Consider the following 12,255-nt stretch of genomic DNA (forward strand, 5'->3'; position numbering starts at 1 on the left):
CAGAATAAGAATCTGCTTCAACTGAAATTCATTCAGAGTCATGACCTGAAACGCTCAAGTGGAAGTTAGACTGAGTCATGAAATAGTAAATAAATATTAGCTCTGAACCCAGTTTAGCATTTCTGAGGACTAACCACATCAGTCAACTCACAGCTGATGGAATACTGAGGTAGATCGTCATAAAGCTCTCCAGATCGATTGACCTATGCAAAGAAGTGTATCAGGAAAAATGGAGAATGCCAATTTAAATACAGCACAAAAAAATGCACCCAAACAATAGCTGATGTATACAACAATGTTCTTTCCGTATATATAGTGTATCAATGATCATCTAGCTGTAAAAATCTTTTACCAAATACAATGTCTATATGGAGCTGATGGTGACAAATAAACGAATTCGCAAAAATGCAATGCAAAATTATTTCTTGTAACATTGATTGATAAAAATGTCACCAAAATTCCATCGGAGATGTGGGTAAATCAAGAAAGAGACTTGGTATATGAGATATACCATACCACTTTGAGCATCTCATTTTTAACACTACCCTAAAGCTAAAGCAAGTATGCAGTGCTTTGAAGCAGCAACAAAGATTAGATGATAACGAAAGATGTTAAAAGACAGCAAACCAATGACACTTTTTTAGATTCATTACCAATAACGTTGCGCAAACACAGACTGGCTTCAGTAAATAACCAAATCTATTACTTTGCAATCTCGACTGGCACCAGTTGTCAAAAACTCTTTTCTCATCAACACTTGGAAAGTCCATGTTTCCCTCATACATGTCGCAATATATTTCCAAACCTTCAATCTCCACAAGTTTATTCACTTGCCCCCCTCTCACCCTACCAACAGATGGCCTGGTATTCAACACAGACATCATATCAAGATATTTCAGGGTGCACATATATTCACCACAGGTCTTGTCTTAGCAACAATAGTTTAGCTTATGAAAGAAATAGGTATTAAGGAAATTTAGCAGAAAGAAGAGACGAAGTTGGGAGAAAGTTAGAGTGGGGTATACTCTTTGCTGTCTCACAATATAATTTAAAACACATGACCTTACCATAGAGTGAAGCATAGCTACAAGGAATCAAATACGAAAGTAGAATACATGTTTCAAGTGACATAGAAGAAACAAGGCAACTGGAAAGAATTTAAAGTGGGTATGCTTTCTGCTGTCTAATAATGTAATTCAAAGCACAGCTAGGAATCAAACACAGCGTAGAATAGATTTTTAAAATGCCAGAAAAGGTGCATAAAGAGATTACCCAACTGAGTTTTGGTTAGTAACTGTCAAGCTTGAAAATCGCAATCCTAATACAACTTGAACCTGCGACAGCAGTTTAGTAGTAAAACATATGAAAGTGGGAAAGTAGACAACACCAAATGATCATTCATATTATACTCTAGCAAATCGCAAGAAAGACAGATAGTAATTTAGTATCACCATGCTCAAATACTTGAATTAATCTAGATTCATATCCTTCATGATAAATGCTATGCTCTCACGAATAAACAAATAATATAGTAAGATTAACGATGTATATAAGTTCCCACAATTGCAATGGGAGAATAATAAAATACAAGCCTATATTCTAGAAAACTAATTAAAAAGAACAAGCAGGAAACTTACTGGTTCAGGTTGTGCATCGGAGTATAAGATGTGAAAATTTCTGATGGACACTTGAATGCTATCAAGAATCTACGCCAATAAAGACGGAAAGTTAACATAGTAGAAGAAAACAAGGACAAAATTGATAACCTGAATACAGGACATCCTCAAAAATTAAAATTCAGAACAAACATAACATGAAAAAAAAAATATATTAGATGCTAAAACTAAATGTAAGAAAAGGAGGCCTGCGGAACATAATTTCACCTTGGCAGCAATGTACGACATATAAGGATTCCCTGCTGGACTGTCTGGGAAAAAACAAAAATTGAAGGGTTGAACAAATGTTGTATAGGAACAATCTTAAAGATAAACTATGTAGGACATGAAGTATATTCGCTCACCGAAGACGCGCCTGGACAACTTTGCCAGTTCTGCAGCAGCAAGCTTAGCTTTCTTACCAGCAAACTCTCTTTTCTCAACCACATCTGAGCTCCACTGCAATTACATACATATATATATATATATATATATGGGTTTAGAGGCAAAGACTTGTCCTGTATATAAAAAAAAAGGGCTGCTAGAATAAGGAAATCACCTCCTGATCATTACGTTGTGATGCACAGACAAAGACATCTTCAAGCATAATAATGATAGGTTCCCTACCAAGCTTCTTCCATGGAATTTTAATGCTCAATTTCCCAACACGACCTAATTAAACAATAAAATATTTGATCCGAAGAAAACGAAATTTGTAACTTCAATCAACTAACTAACTATATAATCACCTTGCTTGAGAGCAATTGGAAGCTGCAGATACTCAAACGCCTCAAGAATCAGTTCCACGTTCTCCAATAGAACTTCCTCTGCAGTTAAAAACCACGAAAATTGTAACCAATACAGTGAGATTGTGGTTGTTCGTTGATATGGAAACTTAGAAAAAGGATGGAACGAGTGAAGAAGTATACCATTCCATAGTGTGATCTTGAGCTGGTCTTTCTGAATGTCTTTGATGTAGCGACCTAAGTAACCTAACAAAAGCTTTTGCACAAGTCCTTCAAACATCTTTCTCTATTTCATTATCTAACGATTCGAAACCCCGATATCGAATTTTATTGTTCTCCGCCGGGAGAAGAAGAAGAAGAAGAGAAAAGAGACGGTGGTCGGAGAAGAGTAAAGGAGTCGATGAAATCGTAGGGTTTTTCGTCGAGAGAGAGAGAGAGAGAGACTTGTCTTCTCCAAATCCCAAACAAACGAGTTTTTTTTATTTCGGTTTCGTCCTTCTCGTACCGAACCGGACCAGACCAAATGTTTATACATTTCGATTACGCTAACCGGCTAATATCTGATTTGGTTTATTTTCAACTTTTTTGTCAAGTTATTGCCTTATTGGATTGAAGAGATATGAAGTGTTTTTTTTTCTTTTTCTTTTTTTTTTGACATGCAGGAGATATGAAGAAATTTAAAATCTTTAGGCTGTAAATGATAACATAAAATTGTGGAATAAATAACAAGTTACATCATTTAAGTTTGTGGAATTGTTGTGGAATTTTTGATGATTTACCATAGTGGTTCTATTAAATTCTTTAAAATGTTATTGAATTCTTTAAAATCGATTACTAAAGTTCTTTAAAATGATTTAAGTTTTCAATTTTTTTTGTCAAGATTGGCTCCAATGATGAGAACATCAAGGAAGCTGCACAAGTGGTAGCAAAAGCCATATTCAACGAAGTGTTTTTTTTTTTTCCATTATTTTTTGGCATGATAAACATGTAGAAACTAGGAAGCACAAAATGTTTCGTGGGAGAAAGTTAACGTCTTACAATTTTTGATCCAATGTACATCAAATGAAGCACAAATAGTAGAAAGAGAAAGTTAAGACGTTATTTTAAGGTTGGTGGCGAAGAAAGAATCAGTATGCATTGATCAACCATCACTTTGACATAAGGTTTTACGTTGTTCTATCTATGACTATGCTCATCCAAATCCAAATATATTCAGTTGCTAGTTGCTACCCGAAACTTCACACACCTCTTCTCTTAGCACTCTCACAGCTTCTGTGACTCCATCCTGAAATTATTATTTTTGGATACCCTAAAACTATCAGTTGCCAAAATTACTCAAACTACAAAAAAGAAGACTTCCCGAAATGATTCATTGATTTTGAGCTATAAATCAGTTGGAGAATTACCTCAAGAGATAATAGTTCCGCGATTTCCATGGCACGAGCCCTAGTTTTTGCTGACAGTGCATCGTATATGGCTTCTGCTACCACTTGTGCAGCTTCCTTGATGTTCTCATCATTTGTTTTCTCCAGAAGCAGGTGGTTTCTTTTTAATGGCTGAGGAGCAACCCCAAGCCAATACATTTTTTCTGCCCAATAGAACTGATCCAGCATAAATGGGCATATGATCTGTAGAAACACATATACAGACAATTATGTGGTCACTTTTTGGCATTACAACTTCAGACTGATTCAAAGAAACACCAATACTAGTCTGTCAACTTATGCGAGACAAAATATAGCTTTAAGAACATTAATCATGTTTTGTAACCAAGCAGTGCACAAGACTTTGGTTTATGGTCAAGTACTAGTAACGAGTACAGCAGCGTAACCATAGAGAAGTGATTGAACGATCATCACATGTTCTTCTGACCAATACAGAATTCATCAACTGTACATCTAAGTTTCCAACTGATCCTTGTAGATAAATAATTAGCTTTACCATTAATATCAAAGATTTTTAAAGTCACATTCAAACACGTTCAAAGATTATGTAAGATTGTGAAGCAAAAACAAACCTGCGGGAGACCAGCCTGTAATGCTGCAGCAACAGAACCACTGATTTCCACAGTCCACATAATCATATAAAAAGACAACAAAAATAAATCAGTTAACGTCTATTTATGTGTCCATATTCACCAGGAAAGGGCATCCAGCTGACATTCTCACCTGCCACCATGATGAATAGCAGCAGCGCATCTTCGAAACAGCCAATTGTATGGCACCATACTAATTCAGGAAGACAAAGAAATAAGTAGGTTATAGGGCCACAGGGTAAATTAGGTTTTGCTATGTCCAGTTAAATATTTGGAAAATTGGTTGGCTCACCCAGAGAAGCAGAAAAGTTTTCCGTCGAAAATAGAGATTCCCGCATGTAAAGATTGTTTCTCACTTGTATCTGATCCATTAGCAATGGTCCAAATTGCTGCATCTAAAGGTCCATAACCCGCTGTGAAAATGATAAATCTGTAACCAGTTATCTGGATAACAGATTGAAGAACTCGAAGAAAGGCTAGGGGATCCCTTACAAAACCCATGCTGCAAAAGCAAAGACAACAATTACTGCCCTACACTAATTTAACATGGGTTAAATATCTGACAGAATGAGTCTCAGTTTTCATCTGACACAAAAAAAGTATCGAAAACACAAAAGCATTGAACTCAGAAACGATCAGAGGGATCAAATTTAATTTAGACCTTCCAATAGAGCTTAGCCCTACAAAGATAGGTAGAGCTGGCTCAAAAGACGATATAAAAGTATACAACTCAGTGTGGTTTGAGCATTTATGAGAATCGTCTGTTTCCAGGCGCCCTGCAGAAGGATTGTCTCCACACTTATTGCATGAAAATTGCCATTCATTGGGCAGAAACCAAAAACCACAGACTCGAACGCTCAACGGCCAGTAATCTGTCATAGGATGAAATGATTTGTAGTGAATCCAAAGGAAAAAGCTTTGCCAAATCAACGACGATTGCTCTGAGATTTTATAATGTGTTCTCAGCGCAGAAATACAACTACATGTTTAAGCAGAGTCATCTTTAACTATGGTCACTCAACTCAATTCTTTCAAGGTCAATTTTTAACCTTTTTCTCAAGATATCATGAGCGGTAGGACTATAGCTGCCAACGTACCCAAGAGAAAGAACAATGAAACTACAGAAGCACGCTTTTCTGATATTATAAAGAAGATGCTAGCAATATGCACAGAAATTTTCGTTAAAAGCAGCAAACATCCTACATACCAGGCCATTCAACGATTTCTTTGCTGAAACCATACCTGTCACAAAGAAAATAAGTAACAGGTCACCGACAGGCTTAAGCAATCTCATCTGGTTAAACTTTAATATCAGTAATATTACAACTAAATTACTAATAGTCTCGAAGTTCTAAATATTTAGTTAATAATCAGCCAGTGTTGGATATATAAGATAAGAAAGTACATTAATTAGGCCAAGTAAGCAGAAAATACTTGGTATATGAAGATAAAACCGTGATGGCAAGATAGATTGCACAGTGATCAGATGTTACCACCAAGAGAATTCACAACTCACAAGACCAAGGGAGATGGCGGCCGGTAATGCCAAATTGGAAGGTCTGTTACTGGATCCTGCACCGATGAGGAAATCGGGTGACAGTTCACGATATCAATTTACAAATCCAATGTATCCATCTAGGTATCTATGTCTAAAAAATACCTACTGCAAAAGGATAACAACTTAGGTTGAGTTCCTCGTATCGCCATGATCCCCATTCTTCAGTAAAAAGAGGCCACATCCAATGAGTTACATCACTCCAGCTAACCTGGGAAAGCATCTAAATTAGAAAAGTACAGGAGAAAATAACATCAACAACATGTTTCGTACCACAATCATATTGGATTACCTTGCCAATGGGGGCTTCTTTCAAGTACTTGTACAAATCTGGGAGTTCCTTTCTAAACTGTCTTTCAAAGCCTGTTGGTGGACTGTACAAAAGAAGAATTGCAAGCGATCATCTTCCATTTCCAGGATGTCAAATTCTACTTTAAATCTACAAAGTTACCTATACGGAACAACATAAGGAGCAGCCACCACACAACGAATCTGAAAAAGTTCTGCTAGGCTCCATCCTTCCTAAATGTACAATTAGAAGAACCACAGTTAGTCTTTCCTATCACATGATTGTAACCATCCCTCAGAATAAAGCAGACACCATCAATCCAGGTAAAAAGGAGAGTATTAAGCAGATGTACCAATGCAAAGAAATTGATGACAACGAAATCACCCTCCATACAAGGACCCTTTCCAAAAATGCTTCGGAATGCAGAGAGACACTCTTGTCTGTGTTCCCTTTTTATCCTTTCTTTCTCCTCCAAAAAGATTGTCCTCAGCGAGTCTGATTAAAACCAAAAATTGATGAACGGTCAAAGTCAAGTAAGAAGAAAACCAGAACTGAAGACGAAGTTAACATCATGAGTAATTGACCTGTGGCGTTTTGAGTACCCAGAGAGTCACTAGACAGAGCAGGAGGAGAAGTGATAGGAAAGAATGAAACTTTCGCTTTGATAAGGTGGGAGCTTAAGTTCTGCAACAAGTCCAACCTCTTTAAACTTTGATTCGAGAACGTAGTTTCTGCAAATTCGAGAACTTTCAGAGAAGAAACAACCAACCTCATGAGCCGAATGTGACATCAAAACCACAGAGTAATGTTGCTGATTACGAGCGAAAGCTGCGGCAATGGCCTGCAAAAAAAAAAAAAAACACACACACACACACACCTTTTTGGTTTCGTTTCCTAAGAGAACCCCAAAATCCGAATCGAGATTCTGAGAGTAGAGACAGAGAGAGATTACAGCGAGAGGGTAGACATCGCCTTTGGTACCGAAAGCTATGAAGAGAGCGATGGCTTTCCTACTCTTTGCTTCCTCCTCCATGGTACTCTTGCTTCGATGAACTGTTCACCGCAGCCTAAATACACATCATCCAGTGAAGTGCGTTTGAAACCTTCAATCGCGTTTTAGAGACATTCAGTAAACGCATTTCAAATACGGGCACAAGAGTCAAATTCAATCTACTCGAACCGGTAATTTTAGAGTTCAGATGAAATTTTTTAAGTTTGACTATTTTGATCTGCAAAAAGTTTCGTTTTTTTTGTAAATGTGAATACTTGAAACACTAGTATCAAGTTGAGTAGATAAAGTCTGCATCTTTAAGATCGATGTCCTTGGTTCTAATCACTCAATTGCTTTAATCATATGGTAAACGAGTCTCACTGCTATACAAAACAGATAAAACATCAATTTTGTTTAATACAACCAGAGAAGTGAATCGATCTTCTCAGCTGTTGAACGTACAGTACAGATCCCTCTTGAAACTGTACATGTGTTCTCGAGAAGGCATTAGTTTGGCATGTGAAGAACACAACGCAGACACTTTCCTTCTCTCATAAGATCAAAAGCTTTGTTGATATCATCAAATGCCAGGTTATGTGTTACCAATTCATCGATCATAATCTCCTGCGCCACAAAAAAACGAGTGAGCACTTAAACAAACTGTTCAATAGACTAAAAGTGATTTTGCTAATGATATATATTACCTTGTTCATGTACTTTTCAACGAGTGAAGGAATATCAGATTTAGGCTTCCAACCACCAAAAAGAGTGCCTTTCAAAGATTTCCCAGCAAGGAAGAGTCCGTAATGAGCTGAAACTTCAGGCTTCACTTTCGGTACACCTAGAGTAACGGTCATGCCCCATCCCTGAGATATCCACATTGAAAATATTTTGTAAGGTATTTGTATACAATATAGTGAGCCAAATTGAAACAAGGTGAGAGCAAAATAGAAAACAAAACATTACATCCGAGCATGATTGTAAAGCAGTTGTAGCTATTCTCGTATCACCAACACATTCAAATGAGACATCCGCACCTCCTCCTGTCATTCTTTTGATTACCTGAATTCCCAACACATTGGTTCAAATTTTTACACCAACATGGGAACAAAGTTTTCTCTAAATCAATTACCTGAGATATAGGTTCAGAGTGGTCATTTGAATTAATGAAATCCGTGACGCCAAATGTCTTTGCTGTAACAAATAAGAAACATTCAAAACTAGTCCAGAAAAATGGTAAGGTCTAATATATCTTAAAGCTATGATATACCTTGTCCAGCCTTAGCTGGATTTATATCAACCCCAATTATTTGAGCTGCTCCTCTGAGTTTGGCACCCTGAGCAACCTACTCATAAGAGAGATTAATCCCACATCAAACTCCATTAAAGCAGAAGCATCAACATTTCTGTATTTATACTTACTGAAAGACCGACGGTTCCAAGACCAAATATCACAACACTTGAACCTTTTTGTACATCAGCAACATTCCATGCTGCACCAAGACCTGAAATTACCCCCTAGATTCTCAGTTATGATTGCAAATAACTGTTTGAATTTCATAGTTTTTAATAACTTTTTTTGTCTACCTGCAGCTACTCCACAGCTAAGCAGACAAATTTTGTCAAGAGGTGCCACAGGATCGACTTTGACAGCACAACCAGAGTGAACCACAGTGTACTCGCTGAAACTTGAAACCGCACAGTAATGGTAAACAGGCTTTCCTTTGATGGAGAAGCGTGACTTCTGATCACTATGCATCAAACCTTTCCTCTCCATTCCAAGAACCTGACACATGTTACTTTTCCCAGAGAGGCAATGCCGACATGAACCACATTCACCAGTGAATACAGCGAGCACGTGATCTCCTTTCTCAAACTCAGTTACGCCTTCCCCTATGCTCTCCACTATACTGCAGACAACATCCATGGACACAATGCTAGTAATCAAACTGGTAAACTATTCTCTAACACTCGACCAATGCCTATACCAAGACCCTAGACAAATTCAAAATGCCCCAAACGCATTCTCCTCACCCTCCTTTAAACCTTCACCTCTCAACTAACTGATGCTAGGTCTGTTCCTGAGCTGGCAAAGCTAGTTATACTTGTTCAATGCTAATTGCTAAACACCGGAACAATGTTGCTAAATCACACTAAGAACGACAACAGAACACTCAATACCACATCAAATTCTACATATTCGATACTAAAGTTAGTTTTCTTAACTTGTTCCTATGCTTGCATAATCTGAAAAAAAAATGTGGTTATCAAAAGAAGTAACTTACCCTGCAGCTTCATGGCCAAATATTCGTGGCAAAAGAGCCTGTTCCAATGGACTCCATCAGAGACTCGTACAAGCCAAATTCAACACAAGGTTTGTTGTAAAAAGAGAGAAACTGTAAACCTGAGATTCCCAAGCAGAGAGATCACTACGACAGAGAGATGTACAAACAACTTTAATTCTGATCTCAAGAGGTTGAGGAGGACTCACTTCAACTTCCTCCATAACCAATGGCTCACCAGCACGCCATGCCACCGCCGCTACAAGAATTACTCAATCAAAAAATCAAATCTTTCATAAACGAGGACCGAAAACAAAAGCCCTATTTTGTTTACCTTTACAGGTTATGACTCGAGGTTGTTCCAAGGAGGAAGAAGAAGAAGAAGACGACATTGTTATCCCAAATTTGATTGCTTCAAGCACAAAATGAACTAAACAACCCTGAAGAAGTAGAAGAGCAAGAAACAGAGCTTCTTCATTCACCTAACACCGAACTCACCAACCACCATTGAGCTTAAGTGATCCAACGACATTTAAAAATGATGACTTTACAGCTTTAGAGGTCCCACGTTTTAGATGCAATGCAAGTGATTCCCGCTACCAACCCTTTTCTTCGTCAACTAATCCGAAATTTCATATTTTTTAATCTTGCAATGGTCCGATTCATATGGTTCCAAATTCGAAACACAGTGTCGAATGGAGTAATGTTCGAGTCTCAGAATCAGATTTACTGGTCTTGTGGTTTCTTCTGCGCTCGACATTTCTAGTAGAGTTTGTCACGCCGTTGTACAAGAAAATTAAAAAAGAAAACAAATCTTATTTGGGTTTGTTAAAGAAGAGATAGGTAGAAGAATACTATTGGGCTTATAGTGGGTTCGATAAAAATCACAAAAGCCATATTATGAAATACACATATGAATGTTCTCACCATGTAAAAAAATTTATGCTCTCATATCTAAAGTTCATTAGTTTACAAAGTAAGAAAAATATATAAAACAATGTGTGCTATACATAATTTTTGGAAAATAAGTTATATGTAACATACACATATATTCAAGTCATGTAGTAAGAAATTATATAAAAAGTGAATTTGACGATAGTTTTTCTAATCTTATTATATAAAGTTGGGTTTTGAAAGTTAGTCATTAACAAGATTTTGAAATGTGTCAAGTTATCAATCTGAGATTTTGTCATGTGTAAATATTTAATAGGAAGAATTTGATTACAACAAAAAGAAAATATTTTGTTTTAAAAAAATATTAATAAAGTAAAAAGATAATTATAAAAATTTCAGAATTTAGAAAAAAAAACAAAGTTTTTTAAAATAATTATAAGGAGATTATATATATATATATATATTTCATAAAATTCGAAATTATAATATTATTTACTTATTTTTAATTTTAAGTGATTAATTAAAAAAATAGAAAAAAATATTAAGGAAAATATACTTTTAATTATTAATTCTAAATTTTGTATTCACTTCTATATAATCAAAGATCACCTCATATTTAAATAATTTATTCAAAAACATTGCTTTCAACTCTGTTTAATTGGGAATATATTTTAATGGAAAGGTAAAGTTTTCTTATTTTCTTAAACCAAAATTTTCTACTACTTTCTCCTTTTTCGGTTGGGAATAGTTTAGATTAATATGTTGACAAAAAAAAAAATTAATATATGAGTCTTATTTTTCTAATACTGTATTTCAAATTTTATTGTAGTATTTTTAGATGTTTTAATTTATATTTTAATCTTTGAATGATTTGGGTTTCATATATTACCATACTTATAATTTTCTATTGTTTCTTTAATTATGTCAAATTAATTTTCTTTCAATTTCTCAACTTTGATTGGTTGGTCATAAACCCTTTTTTTTTTTTTTTGCAAACATAATTGTTACCATTATTCATTCAATCCCAAAGGGAGATAACGAATAGAAGCTCATCAACCTAATGAATTGATAAAATAAGCTAATCAAACACAAGCGTACGATAAACATAGATAGATAGATTGGAAAAAATAAATCGTTGTTGATAGATCCATAGGAGCTCAAAGACTCTGACACCTTGGTTTGCGGAAATGTTTAAAAGAATTGATTTAGCCACATATGTCACCAAAATGCACTTATTTTTTAAGTCAAGGATCCTGAGAGAACTTCATGATGGGTGACCTTTCTGAAAGTGATTGTCGAAACTATGCGAGGGAGGACAAAACACAAGAAAATATGATTTGTTGATTTTAAAGTCGGTAATCAAGTTTTTAAAGACTCCCAGACATAACAAACCGGCCATCAAATATGGGTTGGTCCACAAGCCGAGAATAGATGTAGAGCCCACTTGGGAAGGTGGGCCCATGGACTGAGAGTAGGCATGGGCTCACTAAACAATGTGGTGGTTGAAGCGTTACAGAGAAAGAGGCTACATCATGGTGTGTCAAAGACACTTCCACTAATACATTGAGAAATTTAGCATTATTTACTATCAAAAGATTTTGTGACGATTGAAAAAGGTTTTGACGTTTATTGGTCGTCGGAGCAAGCTATTTTAAGATAGCAAACAGACGTGAACATTTTCTCTCCACACAGGATGAGGGCAGAGCCGAGGTTCTCTCTATGGTGGAGAAGGTTGGACACAAGGTTATCTACCCAACAGAGGAAGGTGGAGGAGGTTGGACGCAAGATTATCTCTCCAAGGGAGGAAG

At 36.2% G+C, this 12,255-nt stretch overlaps 3 protein-coding genes across 4 annotated transcripts in view; all 3 read right to left on the reverse strand.

Annotated features, from left to right (window-relative positions):
- The window catches only part of LOC104738154, a 23,578-nt gene extending 20,678 nt beyond the window's left edge, over positions 1–2,900 (reverse strand). The window contains exons 1-9 of the mRNA XM_019234547.1: positions 2,585–2,900; positions 2,405–2,482; positions 2,215–2,327; positions 2,021–2,114; positions 1,884–1,927; positions 1,638–1,706; positions 1,273–1,334; positions 654–861; positions 135–203 (exon numbers count right to left, since the gene is read on the reverse strand). Coding sequence (XP_019090092.1) covers positions 135–203; positions 654–861; positions 1,273–1,334; positions 1,638–1,706; positions 1,884–1,927; positions 2,021–2,114; positions 2,215–2,327; positions 2,405–2,482; positions 2,585–2,681 — 834 coding nt within the window. The 5' untranslated portion in view covers positions 2,682–2,900. The remainder of the gene's footprint in view (positions 1–134; positions 204–653; positions 862–1,272; positions 1,335–1,637; positions 1,707–1,883; positions 1,928–2,020; positions 2,115–2,214; positions 2,328–2,404; positions 2,483–2,584) is intronic.
- LOC104736499 (sterol 3-beta-glucosyltransferase UGT80A2-like) lies at positions 3,397–7,481 on the reverse strand. Of its 2 annotated transcripts, none has more exons than XM_010456499.2 (15): positions 7,233–7,480; positions 7,050–7,121; positions 6,865–6,964; positions 6,633–6,775; positions 6,443–6,513; positions 6,284–6,365; positions 6,101–6,202; positions 5,953–6,008; positions 5,644–5,678; positions 5,098–5,308; positions 4,729–4,938; positions 4,570–4,629; positions 4,419–4,458; positions 3,808–4,029; positions 3,397–3,686 (listed from the first exon to the last, which is right to left on the reverse strand). In XM_010456499.2, the coding sequence occupies exons 1-15, from the start codon at positions 7,311–7,313 to the stop codon at positions 3,621–3,623; spliced, it is 1,551 nt and encodes a 516-aa protein (XP_010454801.1). In that variant the 5' UTR covers positions 7,314–7,480; the 3' UTR covers positions 3,397–3,620. The 2 variants fall into 2 exon arrangements, with proteins under 2 accessions (XP_010454801.1, XP_010454802.1); XM_010456500.2 differs by having other exon boundaries at positions 3,631–3,710; positions 7,233–7,481.
- On the reverse strand, positions 7,559–10,289 carry LOC104736498 (alcohol dehydrogenase-like 6). Its single transcript, XM_010456498.2, has 10 exons — positions 9,888–10,289; positions 9,676–9,812; positions 9,557–9,594; positions 8,859–9,181; positions 8,694–8,776; positions 8,542–8,617; positions 8,404–8,465; positions 8,238–8,333; positions 7,976–8,137; positions 7,559–7,895 (listed from the first exon to the last, which is right to left on the reverse strand). The coding sequence occupies exons 1-10, from the start codon at positions 9,943–9,945 to the stop codon at positions 7,779–7,781; spliced, it is 1,152 nt and encodes a 383-aa protein (XP_010454800.1). The 5' UTR covers positions 9,946–10,289; the 3' UTR covers positions 7,559–7,778.

The sequence above is a fragment of the Camelina sativa genome, chromosome 13 (assembly GCF_000633955.1).
Source record: "Camelina sativa cultivar DH55 chromosome 13, Cs, whole genome shotgun sequence".
Lineage (NCBI taxonomy): Eukaryota > Viridiplantae > Streptophyta > Magnoliopsida > Brassicales > Brassicaceae > Camelina > Camelina sativa.